The sequence below is a fragment of the Peromyscus californicus genome, unplaced genomic scaffold (genome assembly GCF_007827085.1).
Source record: "Peromyscus californicus insignis strain IS unplaced genomic scaffold, ASM782708v3 Scaffold_5__1_contigs__length_169319896, whole genome shotgun sequence".
In the NCBI taxonomy this organism is placed as follows: domain Eukaryota; kingdom Metazoa; phylum Chordata; class Mammalia; order Rodentia; family Cricetidae; genus Peromyscus; species Peromyscus californicus.
Window position 1 is genome coordinate 97,938,810 of NW_026294573.1, and position 18,327 is coordinate 97,957,136.

Sequence of the window (18,327 nt, forward strand, 5' to 3'; positions counted from 1 at the left end):
AGACAGTCATCCTGTTCTCCTGACTTGGGGGCGACCCTGCTTTTCCCTCGCTGCCCATCAGTTGGCGCCTTTTGCCTTCCCCCCCAACCCCCACCCCCGATCCAGCTTTGGGGGCTGCAGTCGCTCCGCAGCTCGCAGGTCACATGTCCTGGCGGAACGAGGGGAGCCCTGCGCGGGAGCGGCTAAGGGAGTAGGCGAGGCTTCCGCTGCTCCAGCCCGGCGGGGTTCTGCGAAGGCGCCTCCACTGAGATCGGCCAGCCTGGGCTACCGCGGCGGCCGCGGCGGCCTTGGCAAGCCAGGACACAGCTGACCGCCTCCTCCACGGGGTAGGTTTCCTGCCAGGCTGGTGTCGCGATGTAGGAACGGTGCCCAGGAGGCCCGCGTCCCCCGCCGTGCGCCCCGCAGGCTGGCTCGGCCGCGGCCCCGCCCTCGGTGCGTCTGCGGCACAGGGCGGGGGCGGCTCGCCCTCCTGCGGTCGCCCGCCAGGCCGGGCTGTCACCAGGCCGAGGGATGCAGCCACCGAGCCCCGCAGAGTCGGGCCGCGCGGGCAGCCGGAGCGCTGCCGCCTAATGGCTGCCCGGGAGCGGGGGCCCCTCCGCGCGTCCTCGGTGGGGCGCGTCCTCCCGCGAAGGTGACCCGAGGAAGGCGCCCCTCCCCGCTCCCGGAAACGCCCGCGCTTGGAACGCCGCTGCGATGGATTCGGGCAGTCTCGGCCTGCAGGTGGGGAAACTGAGGCCGGAGGGCAGCGGGGACTCCCCAAGGTCAGCGGCAGCCCTTAGATGCCAGGCTGCGGGTTCTCTTTTAGTATTCTTCTCCTCCAAAGTGATAGTTAAGATGGATGGGTGTGTCTCAGCCCTCGCGCTGGCTCTCGTGCCCAGGCGTTGCCCGTGCCGCACTGCGCTCGGGGAGGTGTCCTGGGGCCTGAACCCGCGCAGGTCGCTGTGACCTGGCATCTCCTGCTTGGCCCTTACTCTCTCCCTTCGGGATCACAGCGCAGCATCTATGATGATCTCACTATGAGGACTATCAGCAAAATCTGCAGGTGTGTGAGCCCCGGAGTGCAAGGCTCTGTTTCCCCAAGAGAAATAACATGAGAATGGTATTAACATGAGAATCAGAAAAAAGGGAGGGGGGGGATGATAATCATGAAGCAAAAAAGAAAAAAATAACAAAATAGAACTACATCTTCTAGATTGATGACATTCTGTTTATTTTTAAATTTGTTTACATTTGAAGTTTTATATTAATAATGTAGAATAATGGTATGTAGTTTTAATTTGCTTTACCTATAAGAATCAATACTTAATTTCCAATGTATTAGTCTTTTGCATGGATGGAATATTAATTCTTTTCCCCATATTTTAATTGGAGTACATTTATTGTAGTTTTCCTAGTCATAATTCGAAGAACTCTTTAAAATACTTCCATCAATTTTTAAAAAATTACGATGGTAGTTATCTGACTATGAATTTGTCAAAACTTTGAAATATACAATTAAATGGTACATTCTGTTGTAGTAAAGTGTGCCTCAATAAAGTTGTTTTTTAGACAAGATCGGGGTCATTCAGGGTGGTATAACTGTAAACCAAAGTTGTTTTTTAAAGCCAGGAGAATTATGCTGGGTCGTGAGAAAAAAGTATGCCTAATTAGATAATAAAATGTGTTATAAAGTCTCAGTAATTAAAATAACAGAGCCATGGCACCAAAATACATAAAAATGCCTACAGCTGGGCATGGTGGCACAGGTTTGCAAACCCAGTACTAGGAAGTTTGAGGATCTCCAGTTTCAGTCCAGTCTGGGCTTCATAGCAAGACCCTGTCTCAACATATTAAGTAAGAATTAATATAATAATAAAAACCCTCGAACATACAAATATAAGAGAATCTAGTATGCCATAAATGTAACAGTTTCAATTTAGGGATTAAAAAAGGACTTAGGTTTCGTTGCTGCCTTGCTCAATGTCCATGTGCCTGGCACAAGACTTCGTGTTGAGTCAACTGCTGAGTACAGGCCATTGATGTCATAGATGTCCATGGCAGGCATGCAGAAAGCCAGCAGGAAACCTCCTTCTCTCATGTCTCTCATCTCACTTTCATTAAACTATATTCCCTATTTTAAAAAAAATGGTCACATACGTACACTTTCTTCAACATAATTGTCCTTCCCTTCCTATTTATCACCCCCCCACACACACTTCTATAACAAACAGAATTTAAGTGAAAAATTCTTACTGATTTTAGGTAGCATAGCTCATCATTTCTGCCAGGTGTTTTCCTTGAAGGAGAATTGCTATCCCTTGTCTTAGGGATGCCCTGGTGTTAGCTTCTAAGATTGCACCAATCTACATGCAAATGTGCATTTGCTGAACTGTATTGCTTCTTCCTGGAGAATTGAATTGAGATTGTGTTATCAGGATTAGAGTTGGAAAAAGGACCATCTTTCCAGTAGAAGAGTGTTTTTTTTTTTAATGCATTTATTAGTGACTTTTAAAATACCCTTTAGTATAACGTTTTGTGTATGATCTGCCTATTTCTTCAAATTATTCATAGGTATTCCATCTTTATTCTAAATGTATTTCTTTTCCATTTTGCCTGAGTTTTTTAAAATGCCAGGAATTAAGTTTCATTGGTGAAGTGAAAGCATTTATTTTATGTATTTTATAAATATGTAGTATGTACATCTCTTCAGAGGTAACCAGTGGTGCCATTTATACACACACACACACACACACACACACACACACACACACACCATGTATTATTTTACGTTGTGACCTACTATATCCTAAAAGGTTTTTTTGGCCATTTTTTTTTTTTTTTTTTTTTTGTGGTGATATATTGTGTAGAAAGTTGGCTGAGGATCAGAGGACAGAGCCAGCAACTAGTTTAGACATAGAGGTCAGGCAGTGATGGCACACACCCTTAATCCTATCACTAGGGAGGCAGAGATCAGTCTGGATCCCTGTGAGTTTAAGGCCACACTGGAAACAGAGCCAGGCAGTGGTGGCACACACCTTTAATCCCAGTACTGGGGAAAGACACACGCCTTTAATTCCCAGAAGTGATGTCTGGCAGATAAAGGTATATAAGGCATGAGAGAACAGAAACTCACTCTCTTTAGGCTGAGGATTTCCAAGAGGTAAGAACTAGTGGCTAGCTGTTCTACTTCTCTGATCTTTCAGCTTTCACTCTGATACCTGGTTCTGGGTTTTCTATTAAAAGACCGTCTAAGATTCGAACAAATTTTGATAGTTTTTCATCTGGTTTTCTAGGTCCCAGAAGCAGTAGTAGATATTGGGTGAGAGCAGAGATCCTGGGTTTACTTTTCACTACCCCATTCCAGAATCTTTGTTAACTACTGCAGGTTTACTGTGCCTTAGCTTGTCCAGTTACAAAGTGGACTTAATAACTATCATAGACTTTTTATGCAGATCCACTCAATGCTTAAAAGAGTGCCTGGCACACAAGTGCTGGGCAGAGTTAGAAACAAGTTGTTCTCTGCTCTGTGTGTGATTGGACTCTATACTACTCCCAATTTTACAGCAGAGGATTATGGGGCCATGGAGACCCAAAGACTTAATGGGATCTTTTACTTGCTCAGCAGTCACTAAATCTCTTCTCTGCATAGCGTACTATGCTGGGCCTGTGAGGCATATCAAAGGTAAATTACACTGAAGCCAGTAAGAAGGGACTTAGAGGCCCATTGAGTAAAGGGTTATGAGTCAAGCCATGAAAGGCATCAGGCATCGTGGGCAGTATGTGGGCTTCGAATTTCCTGCTCACAGTTTGCTAGAATCTGTTTTCCATCAAAATGGGATTAATTGTACTCCTCTTTGAAAGCTGCTTGTCCGGTCTAAAGAAATGGATTCAAGGGTCTAGCACACGCTGGAATATGTAGTGAGGATTGGACAAATACCTATAAATAGATACTCTACTCTGTATCTCAGGGTCCACATCTGTGCATTCAACTCACTGTAGATTGAAAATGTTCCAAAAAACTGAACATGTATGTATTGATTTTTACTGTCATTATTCCCTAAACAGTACAACATAGCTACTATTTACAAAGCATTTGCCTTCTGATAGGTATTAGAGATAATTTAAAGTATTCAAGAAGCGCATAACTTGCATGCAAAGCCTGATGTTTTATATAAAGAATTTGAGCAGCCTCAGATTTTGCTATTGGTGTCCTGAGGGGTGGGGAGTCCTGTAGCTAGAGTTTTCCTGGTCCTGCCTGGCCCACGATCAGGACAAATCTCTCACTAGTGTCCCCCAAGTAAACACACAAAGACTTATATTACTTATAAACTGTATGGCCATGGCAGGCTTCTTGCTATCTGTTCTTTTATCTTAAATTAACCCATTTCTATTAATCTATACCTTGCCATGTGGTTCATGGCTTACCGGTATCTTACATCATGCTTCTCCTCATGGCGGCTGGCAGTGTCTGCTCCTCAGCCTTCTTCCACCCACCATTCTCTTCTCTCCTTGTCCCACCTACACTATCCTTCCTGCCTGGCTACTGGCCAATCAGCGTTTTATTTATCAATCATAGCAACATATATTCACAGCATACAGGACATCCCACAGCAGAGTCCTAGAATTAATCCACCTTGAATACCAAGGTAGAAAGTGACAAATAAATGCTCTGGGGAAAATTAATGTAAATGGTCTTAATATGTGTAAGGGAAATGCACTTAGATCTGGTTGGGGGAATCAGGTTGACTTTTAGAGGAGATGTGTACCTCTTGATCTGATTTTTCATGGTTGAGTTGGTGTGTATAAAAAGGGTGCTGTTGGGGGCCGGGCGGTGGTGGCGCACGCCTTTAATCCCAGCACTCGGGAGGCAGAGTCAGGCGGATCTCTGTGAGTTCGAGGCCAGCCTGGTCTCCAAAGCGAGTTCCAGGAAAGGCGCAAAGCTACAGAGAAACCCTGTCTCGAAAAACCAAAAACCAAAAAAAAAAAAGGTGCTGTTGGAAAGGTTATTAGAGCTGAATTCTGAGGGATCTTGGCAAAGCATTTGGACTTTCTTCTGCAGACACAGGGGAATTATTATTGACCAGTTTTATAGAAGAGAGTGCTATTCTGACCCATGCTTCAGAGGATCAGATAGTAATGGAAATTGTTCCATTGTTTGCAGCATCCCATCCCATGCCTGACCAAGGACTTCCACAGGCAGGCTCTTTTCATCTAAATGATGTCTCCATGGTGAGATATTTAAGTTGTTGTTGTTTTTTTTTTTTTAAGTTAGCATACATATCATGGGTCTGTTATGGAATTTTCCTAATATTTTGTTCCTGTTTGTCTCCTAGACTCCATCACCTGCCCTTCTCCCCTCTGGCTGCTCTCCTTCCTGTCCCCAGTAACGCCTCTCTTTTCATGTGACTTATTCCATTACCCTCTTTTTCCTCTTCCCCCTAAGATCTCTCTCCTCTTGAGGTCCTCTTTCTAGTTTTATAATTTACTCCCCATATAAAACACACACACACACACACACACACACACACACACACACACACACACACCTACTAAAGTATAAGATCAGCATACAAGAGAAAACATGGCATTTGTCTGAGTCTGGCATATTTTGCTTAATGTAATGATTTCCAGTTCAGCCTACTTTCCTGACAAATGTCATTATTTCACTTTTCCTTATGGCTGAAAAAAATTCTATTGTGTTACATGTACCACATATTCTTTATCTGTTGGTGGACATGTAGTTTGCTTCTATTTCCTGCCTGTTGTGAATACTGTGACGATGTACAAGTATCTTTGTGGCATCCTTTGGGTTTGTACTCAGGAGTGATATAGCTAAGTCATATGGTAGTTCTCTCTCTCTCTCTCTCTCTCTCTCTCTCTCTCTCTCTCTCTCTCTCTCTCTCTCTCTCTCTGTGTGTGTGTGTGTGTGTGTCTGTCTCTCTGTGTGTGTGTGTGTGTGTGTGTTTGAAGAAACCTCCGTACTGCTTTCCATCATGGCTGCATCAGTTCACGCTCCTCCCCCCAGTAGATCATGGTTCCTCTTTCTCCACGTCCTTGCCAGCACTGTTGTCCTTTTTCCTTGATGTTAGCCATTCTGATTAGAGTGTAATAGAATCTCTAAGTTGTCTTTTCAAGATTATATGAGTATGGCTGTTTGGCCTACATGTATGCACGGTGTACATGCCTGATGCCCGCAGAAGCCAGTAGGGTATCACACCCCCCGATTCTGAAGTTATGGATGGTTTTAACAAGCTGTTATATGAATTCTGAGAAATGAACCTATGTCCTCTGTAAAAGCAGCAAGTGCTTTTTAACCTGGAGCCATCTCCACCGCTCTTAAAATAGTTTTAATTTGCATTTTCCTAATGGCTAAGGATATTGAGTCGTTATATATATATACCATATATATATATGTACATATATATATTGGCCATTTTTATTTCTTCTTTAAGAATTGTCTATTCAATTTATTAGCCCATTGATATTTTAACTTTTTATTTTTGAGACTATAATATAATTACAGCATTTTCCCTTCCCTTCCCTTCCTCCAAACCTTACCATATACTCTTTCTTGCTCTCTTTCAAATTTGTGGCCTCCTTTTCGTTAATTGCTGTTCCATGCAAATATAGGTCTCTCTATATAGACATATATGTTCCTAAGTATAGCCTGATCAGTCTATATAACGTTACTTGTCTCTATGTTTTCAGGGCTGATATTGATATCCACTAATCAATATCCACTTGATATTGGATAACCAGTTGGAGTGTTCTTCCCTGGGGAAGACTGTTTCTCTTGCTGTTGACATTCCTTAGTTGCCTGTAGTTGTTTCTGTAGGCTTGAGGCCTCAGGGACTTTCCCTGGACTCTGAGGCCATGTCTGTTGTTGTCTTTGTTCAGCTCATGGTTAAGCAGTCATGTTGGTGAGACTTTATGGCTGTAACTTCTGATGCAGCTTGGAAACACAGTCTCACAGCTAGGTTCTGGATTATCTGGCTCTTAAATTTTTTCTGGCCCCTCTTGTACGGTATTCCCTGAGCCTTAGGTGTGGGATTTGTTTTGTGGATGTATTCATTGGGACTGGACTTTGCATTTTGATTGGCTGTGATTTTTTTTATAATGGTCTCCTTCTGTTACAAAGAGAAGTCTTCTTGATGAGGGGTGAGGACTAGACTTTTGTGTGGGTGTGAAGATGAACATTTAGCATGTAGCTACCTATTATGTTGAGTTAGTAAAGTGGTGCTTGCAGGGTCTTACCCGGTATCTGTGACTTCACGGGTTATTTTACCCGCCTTCTTCTATAATTTATCTCCCTCCCTAAATAGAGCCCTCTTTTTCCTATTTACCCAGCTAGACAATTTGTGCCTTGCTATTAACCTCTCTATTGTTAATCTAACTCCATACCCCAGCTATGATCCCTTTTTATTTTCTTGGTTTCTGCAGAAACTAATATGTACTCACATCTGAAGATTTGGAGCTAGGAATCTCTAATAAGAGAGAAAATAATATATTTGACTTTCTGGGTCTAGGTTACCTCACTTAGTATTATCTTTTCTTGTTCCATCCATCCATTCATTTACCTGCAGAGTTCATGATTTCATTTTTATTTACAGCTAAATAGTATCCATAGTGTGTACTACGTTTTCATTATCTGTTGATTAAAGAACATTTAGGGTTTTTTTTTCTTTCTATTTCCTAGCTATTGTGAATAGCAGAACGAACATGATGTATATAGTCCTTTGGGCACGTGCCAAGGAGTGGTATAACTGGTCATACAGCAGATTCATTTTTAGCTTGCAATGTTCCCCACATAGATTTCCATAGAGGCTGTAGCAGCTTGCAGCCCCACCAGCAATGAACGAGGGTCCCCTTTTCCCCACACCCTCTCCAGCATTTGTTGTTGGTTGTTTTGGCGATCATTATTCTGAATGGAGTGAGAGGAAATCCAAAAATTGTTTTGATTTGCAGTTCCCTAATTGCTATGGATGAAGAACATTTTTTGAGATATTTTCTAGCCATTTTTTTCCTTCTTTTGAGAGCACTCTGTTTAGGTCCCAGGCCCTGGAATTGGGAAGGGCCTGGAAAGAGGAGAGAAGTCAGAACCTGCTAAACGCTTAGACTCTGGTGCCTGGGAAAGTGGTGGTGTCTTTCATGAAGGAAGGTAGACTTGTAAAAAATAGACAGTTTCCAAGTACATACTTCCTGATACATCATGTGGTGGTGTTTTGTCCCTCAGATCTCCGTGGCTCCTTCTGTTTAATTTTTACAAGATACACTAAAATACAGTTTCTACTGCCACTTTATGTACTTATTCAGACAACTCCTGATTCGTGCTTCTTTCTCGATGTCTTTGTCCTTTATTGTTTTCCGAGTCCTGTACCCTAGAAGTGGTAATAGGAGGAATCCAGTGTAGGGAATGACTGTACTTAAGGTGCAACACTTGCAAGACATAAGTAAGAACTTACCTCTGTGGAACTGAAACAATTGTTAGCAAGCTGAGTCAGAAAAACCCGTCTGACTACAATGTTAATGGAGTATGGGCCTGGCCAGGTAATCCTATGGGTGACTATGGACTTCTGGGAAAGAAGTACCAGAGTAATTATCTAGATACAACCTTGCTTTCATCTGCTTCTACTTATATAAACATGGCTCATCTCTGCCTACATTCATAGGGTGGCAGAGAAAATCCCATCCCTCAAACCGTGAATGAAAAAAGGCTATGTATTTTAGTTCAATTCCTCGAGGTCATTTATGGTAAATTATATCTGGGAAGTACAATAAAAAGTGGGTGTTGGTGAATCCCTCACCCTACCATGCCCCCCAAAACAACCAGAACATACTATTTAATGCCTACATAACTCATGGATTTTTGCCAAACCACCCATCTAATCATCAAATGAGGAGTGTAATCCCATTTTTTTATGGCCCACAATTAGTGTGCTAATTCGTTGTGTTCAAATTTTCAATAATATTTTCTTCTTCTCCTGGAGGGGATGATCTGTATCTCCTTGACCATTGACTTCCGGCTTTTCATGCCCTCCTTCTGCTTCAGGCTTTCAGTAGCCTCTTTCTGTTTCTGTGCATGCTCTGTTGAATTGGGAGCGGAATTATGTAACTTGGCCCATGTGTATGATGCAGTAGCTCTGAGAGCTACTTTCTGGCTTTCCATTTCTCTTACTCCAACAAAACAAACAAGGTCAATGAAAAGGGGGCAGTTTTTTTCTGTCCATTCTAGAGTGTGCACAAGAAACAGAGGTCCAGTTAACCTTTATGGGCAAGGAACATGAGCAGAAACTGAAGCTTAGTGCTTAGAAAAGAGGTCTCTCTCTTTCCCCCTCCTTCTCTCCCCTACTCTCCCCTTCCCCTCTCTATGTCTGTCTGTCTGTCTCTTCCTCACTTCCCCTCCCTCTTACCTCATATAAAAAACATTCAAAGTAATTCAAAGTACCCTAGAATTAGAATCTACTCATGTCAAGCTTAATAGTCACACAGTTGACATGTGCTGCCATGTGGTTTTTAGTTCTTCTCTGGCATATTCTTACTTGTAGTCATATATACCTGAAATATTTGTCGCCCCACATATGAAAACAGAAATATCCAAACACCTTAGTTCTTCCAAACCACTGAACTTTGGGGATCATTTCGGAAGCCTTTTCTTACACCAGTTCACCATGTGTGAGGGACATAGCTTATGCCCTGTGAGGGTTTGGGACTTTCTCAGAGCAGCTAGATCCTTTCTTTTCTTCTGAGAGGCTGGAAATCAGTCTGCAGCTCTTTGTTTCTGCTTATCAGCATCCCCCTTCCCTTGCTCTGCAGAAGGGTGAGTTTCTTTCCCTCCTTGCTGTGACCAGTGGATGAGATGAGTGGATTTGGTCTGTGTGCGGCACACAAGCAAGGATGCAAATTTGACTCAGCTTTTACCTGACCTAAGACCACAGCCCTGGTAGCCATTTCCTCTGTACTTTGATCCATTAGGAGAAGCACATTGCTGCCTGCTTCTAATCTATCTTCTGTAGCTGAATCCAGCAGGATCACTACAGTCAATAGACGTATGTGCAAGAGTGCTAGGTCATTATCATAAATCATAAAGATTTGTGGCTGTTTGTCACCTGAGTGGGAGCTGATCATTGTAAGCAGAGACTCTGGGCACTGCCAATTGAGTCCCTTTCCTTCCCTGATCCTTCAGCCTACTATCCATATTTTTTAAGTAACAGACTATGAGATGTTTGTGGTTTTATCTCCTACAGTGGAGAAAGTTCCTGGGGAGTAAAGGTCCTCTTTATGTTGACATAGGCACTCCCATTTCTGTCCCAGCTACCATATCATTGTAAGCCATAGCATTTATTGTGTACCTGGCATTTTCCAAGTTGGCTGCCTTATCTTGTTGACTTTGTATGTAATCCCTTCCTCTAGATAGTCTAGCTCCTTTGAGTAATAACCAAGGCAGGGAGAATAGTGGCAGTAGGAAGCCACCCGAATGACCCTGTTCCCAAGAGCTACCACACCAGAGGCATGAGACTGCCCCAGGTCCAATGTTGGGTGTCCAGTGGTAGTGATGACGAACTAATGAGGACAGGTGACATACAAGTCTATGATGTCCTGACTCTGTGGACTTAGATCAGAGGGAGAAAGAACCAGTCTATAATATATTGATGCTCACACACCAGCAAGCCTTGTGTCCTGGCTGCCCAAAGCTCCTTGCTTCTTTTCTTCTGGCTGTTCTCTAGATCTCTTGACAGAACAGTGTGATTCACATCTGGGTTCCCAGGACCATTGTCTTTTGTTGCAGACTTGTCTCTACTTTCTTGAAATGTGTCATAACACTGTAGAGAGATGTTTGGTGTTCTACATGACTAAGAAGGGCAGGTGAGAATAACTACTCTAAAAAACAAGCCCCCAAATCATTACTGGGTGACACAATGATCTATATATAGCTCACAACACTAACCAGTGAAGGTGTCAGGAGGGGAGAGGTGAACAGTTGGGGCAGACCCTCTTCTAGATCCATAGAGACTCTCCATTCAGCTCACATCTTACTGGCAGCTCTAGTCATATGACTACACCCTGAAGAAGGCATGCCAGGAAATGAAGTTCATTGTGACTGCTAAAGGTAGAGTGCAGGTATGGGAATGTTGGCAAACAGAACAACTGCAACCTCATGAGACACAGACAGCCCTCCATCATTCACAAGCTGGACCATTTTCTTCTAAGTGACTACAAACTATCATGCTTCTAAGGCAAGAGTATACTTTTGATGCTATAGCTATCACTTAGTCTTGCATTAAGCCTACTACTTTTATTATGCTAGCTTCATTGACTTTAATTTTGTTGTTTGGTGTGAATCTGTTTTCTGTCAGAACATTAGAATTTCTTGCTTCTCAAATATTACTGGAATATGAGCATCAACTGTATTTTTTTAGTGTGTGTGTGCATGCGCGCGCGCGCACACACACACACACACACACACACACACACACACACACACGGGCAGTTTGTACAGGTGCATGTGGACGTGTGTGCATGTGGAGGCTAAGAGCATTTCTCAGACAAGTCCACCATTTTTTCTTTTTTTGATGTGTGTATGTGTCTTTGCATGTTCATGTATATGAATGTGCTGCAGTGAGTTGCACAGATCAGAAGACAGACCTTCAGTAGTGGTCCTTCTCTTCTACCTTAAACAAGCTGTCTATACCAGACTTGCTGGCTCTAAGGAATTCTGTTTGTGTCTCCCATCTCCCTATAGAGATACTGGCATTATAAGCACATGCTTGCTACCTCAGCTAGCTTTTATGTGGGATCTGGGGATTTGAACTCATGTTCTTATGCTTACACAGCAGGCACTTTTCCCACTAAGCCATCTTTCCAGCCTCTAACTTTGTTTTTATATTAGGGTCTCTACACTGGCAGAGAGTTTAACTAGTAGGCCAACCTGGCTAGCCAGTGAGTACAGGGATCTCTCTGCTGGTCTCTACCTCCCCAGTGGTGGGATTGGAAGGATGGTCCTTCCACATCTAGTTTTGGGGAGGGGCTGGTTTTAGGGTTCAAACTCGGGTCCTCTGTTTGCATAGCAAGTGCTTTACTTACCCGTCTCTCCAGCTCCATGAGGCATATTTTAATGACATTTTATTGTGTTCAGTTTTCCTCTGTAACATGTTTAATATCCCTAGTAAACCCATGAGACAATGATTATTTCTATTTGAGAGCTGAGGAATAATCCAGGATCTAGAGAGGCGAAGTGACTTCCCACCACTTGAATAGCAGATCTGGGGTTCACACTTCATACCTGTTGTGCTCTGAGCAATTGTGTCCCAAGACCTTCCTTCCTGGATCAAGCTGTCCCTTCCTCTGCTCACCCTACCCACCTCACTGAAAAACCCCTTGTAGATTCTCCAGTGAGATGTTTCCTTCCCCTCTCCAAGTCTGCAGTTTGCTGTATAAGAAAGATGCTTTCTTTCAAGTATAGTCCTACACATAAATTAGGAGGGCAATCAGAATTAAGTGATTAGATTAGATGAATTTAGAGAAATCAAAGATGGTGCTAAATAACAAGAACTGCCAAGTATTCCTTTTTTTCACTGGGATATGCAGGGAAGGTTTTCAGAAATTACACCATCAAGTACTATACATTAATGCTGCAGCCTCCTCTAACTATGTGTATTTCTTCTGTGTCAAGCTTTGTTTCTTATGTGCCTATGTTAACACCCATGTGTTTGTAGCTAGTGGATGGAGATAATTTTGCCAACTGCCAGTGATTTCATGACACACTGTGATGCTAACATCACATCTTTAGGCAGGGAGAGTTGGTTGAATACACAGAGTATGTCTGATCATAAACAGTGAGAACATCTCAAGGCTTACTGACAGACACAACCCAAGAAAACAGTCACTGTAGAAAATTCTTTCAAGTCTCCAGCAACTAACAACCTTGAACTAGAATTTCTGATTTGATGTGTGATGGGGGGGGGGGGCATTTCTGGGACTTTTTTTAAGTTTTGTTTTCTGATTCTACTTTCTCTCTTTAGGTTTGACTTAATGATTCCGGCCTGAGGTCCAGGATGCTTTGTTCTTGGGACCAGACATGACCAAAAGTTGACCTCATGACCACGTCAACCTCTCCAGCTGCCATGCTTCTCCGGAGGCTTCGGCGACTCTCCTGGGGCAGCACTGCTGTCCAGCTCTTCATCCTAACTGTGGTGACATTTGGCTTACTGGCCCCCCTGGCCTGCCACCGGCTCCTGCACTCGTACTTCTATCTACGCCATTGGCATCTGAACCAGATGAGCCAGGAGTTCCTGCAGCAAAGCCTGAAGGAGGGAGAGGCTGCCCTTCACTACTTTGAAGAGCTGCCCTCTGCCAATGGTTCAGTGCCCATCGTGTGGCAGGCCACCCCCCGCCCCTGGCTGGTGATCACCATTATCACTGTGGATAGGCAGCCTGGCTTCCACTATGTCTTGCAGGTAGTGTCCCAGTTCCATCGGCTTCTGCAGCAGTGTGGCCCCCAGTGTGAGGGGCACCAGCTCTTCCTGTGCAATGTGGAACGGAGTGTGAGCCATTTTGACGCAAAGCTGCTCTCTAAGTATGTGCCTGTGGCCAACCGCTACGAGGGCACTGAAGATGATTATGGTGATGACCCTTCGACTAACTCGTTTGAGAAAGAGAAGCAAGACTATGTCTATTGCCTGGAGTCATCGCTGCAGACCTACAACCCAGACTATGTCCTGATGGTAGAGGATGACGCCATTCCAGAAGAACAGATCTTCCCAGTATTGGAGCACCTCCTGCGGGCTCGCTTCTCCGAGCCACACCTCCAAGATGCCCTGTATCTAAAGCTCTATCACCCCGAGAGGCTACAGCACTACATCAACCCAGAGCCCATGCGGATCCTAGAGTGGGTTGGCGTGGGCATGCTACTGGGGCCTGTGCTCACCTGGATATACATGAAGTTTGCCTGCCGCCCAGGCTTCAGTTGGCCTGTCATGCTTTTCTTCTCTCTGTACAGCATGGGGCTGGTGGAACTGGTGGGCCGCCACTATTTCCTGGAACTGCGGCGCCTGAGTCCCTCCTTGTACAGTGTGGTTCCTGCCTCTGAGTGTTGCACCCCAGCTATGCTCTTCCCTGCCCCTGCAGCCCGCAGGACCCTCACCTACCTGTCCCAGGTGTACTGCCACAAGGGCTTTGGCAAGGACATGGCACTGTACTCTCTGTTGAGAGCCAAGGGGGAGCGGGCCTATGTGGTGGAGCCCAACCTTGTGAAACACATTGGGCTCTTCTCCAGCCTCCGGTACAATTTTCATCCCAGTCTACTCTAGGAGTGCCAAGAAATGCCTTTCTACAATTGGCTATTTCCTGGAGAGGCACAGTGAACTCTTTATTTAGACATGGTTGCTTGCAGATATTCCATTGTTTAATGTCTCTAGGTGTAAACATACTGGGACAGCAGAGGAATGCATCTAAGTCAAGAGCCTTGACTGGTAATCTTCCAGCAAGAGTAGCAGTTTGCCACAGGTCTGGATCTCTGTCCCTCCACACAGCCACACTGCCTCATGCAGTCTGTCCCACTCAATGAGGATGAATGTCAATGACAGTTACCTTCTCCCATTGTCTGTAAGCTCTGCCTCGTGTCAGAGCTTGTGACTGCCAAAAATCTTGTGCACAGTGGTGTAAGACTTGTGTTAGGATTTTAAGGATAGAGTATGCTAAGCAGTCAAATGCTTTTGAGTGGATTCCTTTCTCATAGGTATGAGAATGGATGCGTGCTTAGATTATATGCCCAAAGAGGCAGGGCCATGTTGACATATTCTATTTGTTTTCCTCAACCTGGTGTAATAAACATGTAAAAGTTGTGCTGCGCCGGTTGTCTCCAAGGCAGTGATTTGGCTCTTCTGTGATACAATGACTTCTTTCCCCATATACCTGTAATATACTCGGAGCCAATGCTGAACTTTAAGCCACAGCAAAGTCTAGAAGCACTTTCTGAATTACCCAAGTCCAGTTGCTTCAGTTCAACACTAAGTTAATGTTGAACATTTCTGTCATAGTCTGATTCCTTGGCTGGGGGACATTTCAGAAGGCTAGAGCAGAGTGACCTCTATACTGGCAGCGTAGCCTTCTCCCTTTGCAGCCAAAGGTTCACCCTCATTTCATTTTTCTTCTGGTAGCATTATAGTACAAAAGCCCAAGAATGGGCTAGAAGTCAAAAGACCCACAGTTTGTGTATTCATGGGGCAGAGAATGCAGGCACATACGTGCATGCCTCTGTGTGTGTGTGTGTGTGTGTGTGTGTGTGTGTGTGTGTGTGTGTGTGTGTGAGAGAGAGAGAGAGAGAGAGAGAGAGAGAGAGAGAGAGAGAGAGAGAGAGAGAGAGAGGGAGAGGGAGAGGGAGAGAGAGGGGTGTTTTTAACATTTAAAATTTTTATTTTTATTATTTATTTTTTTATTTTAATCTTCTCTCCTATATAACATCCTGATCATAGTTTCTCTGCCCTCCTATCCTCCCAGTCCCCTGCCCTACCTCCCCTCTCTCCCAGATCCACTTCTCCTCTGTTTCCCTTCAGAAAAGAGCAGGCCTCCCAGGGATATCAACCAAACATGGCATAACAAGTTACAATAAGATTAGTTATCTCCCTTCCTATTAAGGCTGGATGAGGCAACCCAGTAGGAAGAAAAGGGTCCTAAAAGCAGTCAAAAGAGTCAGAGACACCTCATCCCACTCTTATGGGTCCCATAAGAGCACCAAGCTACACAACATAACTTATATACAGAAGACCTAGATCAGACCCATGCATGCTCTCTGAATCTGGGTTCAGTCTCTGTGAGCCCCTATAAACCCTGATTGTTTTACTCTGGGTTTTCTTGTGGTGTTCTTGACCCCTCTGACTCCTAATGACAGTTGTGCTAGGCTCCATTCTACCAGTATAGCAGAGTATGATTAGAAAACTCTCTCTCTCTCTCTCTCTCTCTCTCTCTCTCTCTCTCTCTCTCTCTCTCTCTCTCTCTCTCTCTCTCTCATCCTGACGCTTGTGTGGCAAGCCCTTTATCAGCTGAGCCATCTACCTAACCCATATTGGTATATTTTGAGGAAAGATATTTGTTATACTATTTAGTGGGGACATGGGGCATGTGGCCTACACCTGCATAATAGCTGTTTGAGCCCAACCCCTGCTAGAAAGACAGACTGGCTTTTCATTGTGGTGTCTAAGGATGGGCAGCTCAGCTTACATCTGGCCCCACCTCCAATCATACAAAAACCAATTGTTCATTCTGGAAATTAACTGAGACGCCTGTTGAACTTATTCCAGGACTAACATATGAAACTTCCCTCTCTAAAATCTCACAAATAAATGTCCCTGGATAATACTTAACTAAACTAGTAGCCAACAACTTTCTTCATGAGGATGGATAATTATTTTAGGGTTTAAGCTGTTGTCTAGTTCAATGTCACATTGTGTTTGCTTCTAAATTTCTCTAGTGTTGTTCGTATGCACTGAGGGAGAACGTAAGGATTGATCACCCTCACTCTCTAGGTGAACATGTTCAGACCCTGTGAAGTGGAGAAGGCAGCTAACAGCTTTACATCAGTGCTGAAGGCTCATTTCCGTCCTGAGCAGAGGGCTGTAGGAGAACCGAGGGGACACAGGTCATCAGGAGGGTGGAAATCTCCAATGATCTTGCTCATCTTTCAGAATTTAAATTATCATCGTTAGGCTTAAGAAGCCACTGAGTGTATCTGTGTCAATGCACCAGTTAAAAGGAAAGTACTGCTTCCACTGAGGCTTCCCAAAAAGAATTCTGTCATCATCTTTTTTTTTAAGTTTTTTGAATTTTTTTTTTTTTTTTTTTTTGGATTTTCGAGACAGGGTTTCTCTGTGTAGCTTTGCGCCTTTCCTGGAACTCACTTGGTAGCCCAGGCTGGCCTCGAACTCACAGAGATCCGCCTGCCTCTGCCTCCCGAGTGCTGGGATTAAAGGCGTGCGCCACCACCGCCCGGCAATTTTTTTGAATTTTTATACAAGGTCTTGACATGTTTCCCCAGGCTTAAAACTTATGATCCTGCTGCCTATACCTCCAAAGTGCTGGGATTACAGGCACGCACTATGCTTAGTGTATCATTCTCTTTCTAAGTTTTTTAAAGATATATATTTTTTTTTAATGTGTGCACGCACACACACATATCCATGAAGGTCAGATGCTTTGGATCCTAGTGGACCCTCTGGAGCTGGGGTTACAGGTGAACTGTCCGACCTGGTTCTGGAATCAAACTCAGGTCCTCTCTGAGCCGTCTCTCCAGCTTTATCATTCTTTTTGTGTATGGATTTTTTTCTAACGTGTCAAACAGCATCCCTACCCCATTACCATATGCACACACTTATAGCATGCAGCATCCAAACAATCTGGACAACAGCTTGCTGACTGTGTAAGCAACTGTAGTAATAGGCCATTGAATGCCAGAGCTTACAGTGGTTTTAGATAAAGATAAATTGGGGCCACCGACCATCTCCACTTTCATTGATATTAACTACATACAGTGTAGTGATCATCCCTTCACCCTTTCATTGCTTGTCCTGGCAGCCCTAAGCAGGCTGTGGAGCCCCCAGGGACAGTATTTGTAGGTGATTCTCATCGAAGGCCCCAGGAAGATAGAGCGACACATACAGCCCAAGAGAGAACTCTTGAGGACCAGTACCTTCAGCACACTGAAGACAAAACCGTAACAGCACAGTGAAAAGAAGCTGTGTGCAAAAGGCTCTTGCACATCTCCCTCTGCATAGGATGTGTATAAAAGTTACACAAAGGTGTTTACCACAACCACTTCCCATACCCCTGGCCTTATTTGCTGTTTTTTTTCCTCTCCCCGATTTTCTTCCTTAGTGTCATTTTTCTTTGTCAAATCCACCCTTTCCCCCAGGGAGTTCCATTGTGGGACCCTTTACTCTTACTGGTTTATTTATTCATTTCTTTCCTAGGTGTCAAGTAAGCCAAAACCATGAGTAAAGACAGAGACCCCCCTCGTGTGCAGCTTATACTCTGGAAGAAGATGGAGGCAGAAAACAAAACAGCAAATACGAGAATTTCAGGCAGTGACCAAGAAACAAGCAGGAAGAGAGTTTTAGGAGAGATTGACCAGGAAGTGAGGCGGTGGATTCAAATTGAATTTACGTGAAATATAATGGAAGGTGGTAGCCAAGGGAAAAGCATTCTAGACAATACAATGGCATTGAAATAACAGCTAGTGTAGACTCCGACCGAGGACCCGAAAGAAAGGCAGCTCACTAGAATTTGAGGATGGTAGGCCATGAAGTCAGTGTTTACATGGGCCAGATCATATCAGGTCTGGGAAGTCTGGACATGAGT

The 18,327-nt window shown here is 44.1% G+C and overlaps 1 protein-coding gene across 5 annotated transcripts; it reads left to right on the forward strand.

The window, feature by feature from the left end:
• Window positions 1-196: 196 nt before the first annotated feature.
• On the forward strand, window positions 197-14,826 carry Pgap4 (post-GPI attachment to proteins GalNAc transferase 4). 5 transcript variants are annotated; one of them, XM_052717128.1, is made up of 3 exons: window positions 416-720; window positions 5,141-5,208; window positions 12,999-14,826. In XM_052717128.1, exon 3 carries the CDS (start codon window positions 13,074-13,076, stop codon window positions 14,283-14,285), a length of 1,212 nt encoding a protein of 403 aa, XP_052573088.1. In that variant the 5' UTR covers window positions 416-720; window positions 5,141-5,208; window positions 12,999-13,073; the 3' UTR covers window positions 14,286-14,826. The 5 variants fall into 5 exon arrangements, with proteins under 5 accessions (XP_052573084.1, XP_052573088.1, XP_052573089.1 ...); XM_052717124.1 differs by lacking the exons at window positions 416-720; window positions 5,141-5,208 and adding an exon at window positions 197-326; XM_052717129.1 differs by lacking the exon at window positions 5,141-5,208 and having other exon boundaries at window positions 416-761.
• The last annotated feature ends 3,501 nt before the right edge of the window (window positions 14,827-18,327 follow it).

Excerpts from the sequence above, each read along its gene's own strand:
- Pgap4 (XM_052717124.1), top strand. The coding sequence starts at position 13,074 with ATGACCACGTCAACCTCTCCAGCTGCCATGCTTCTCCGGAGGCTTCGG.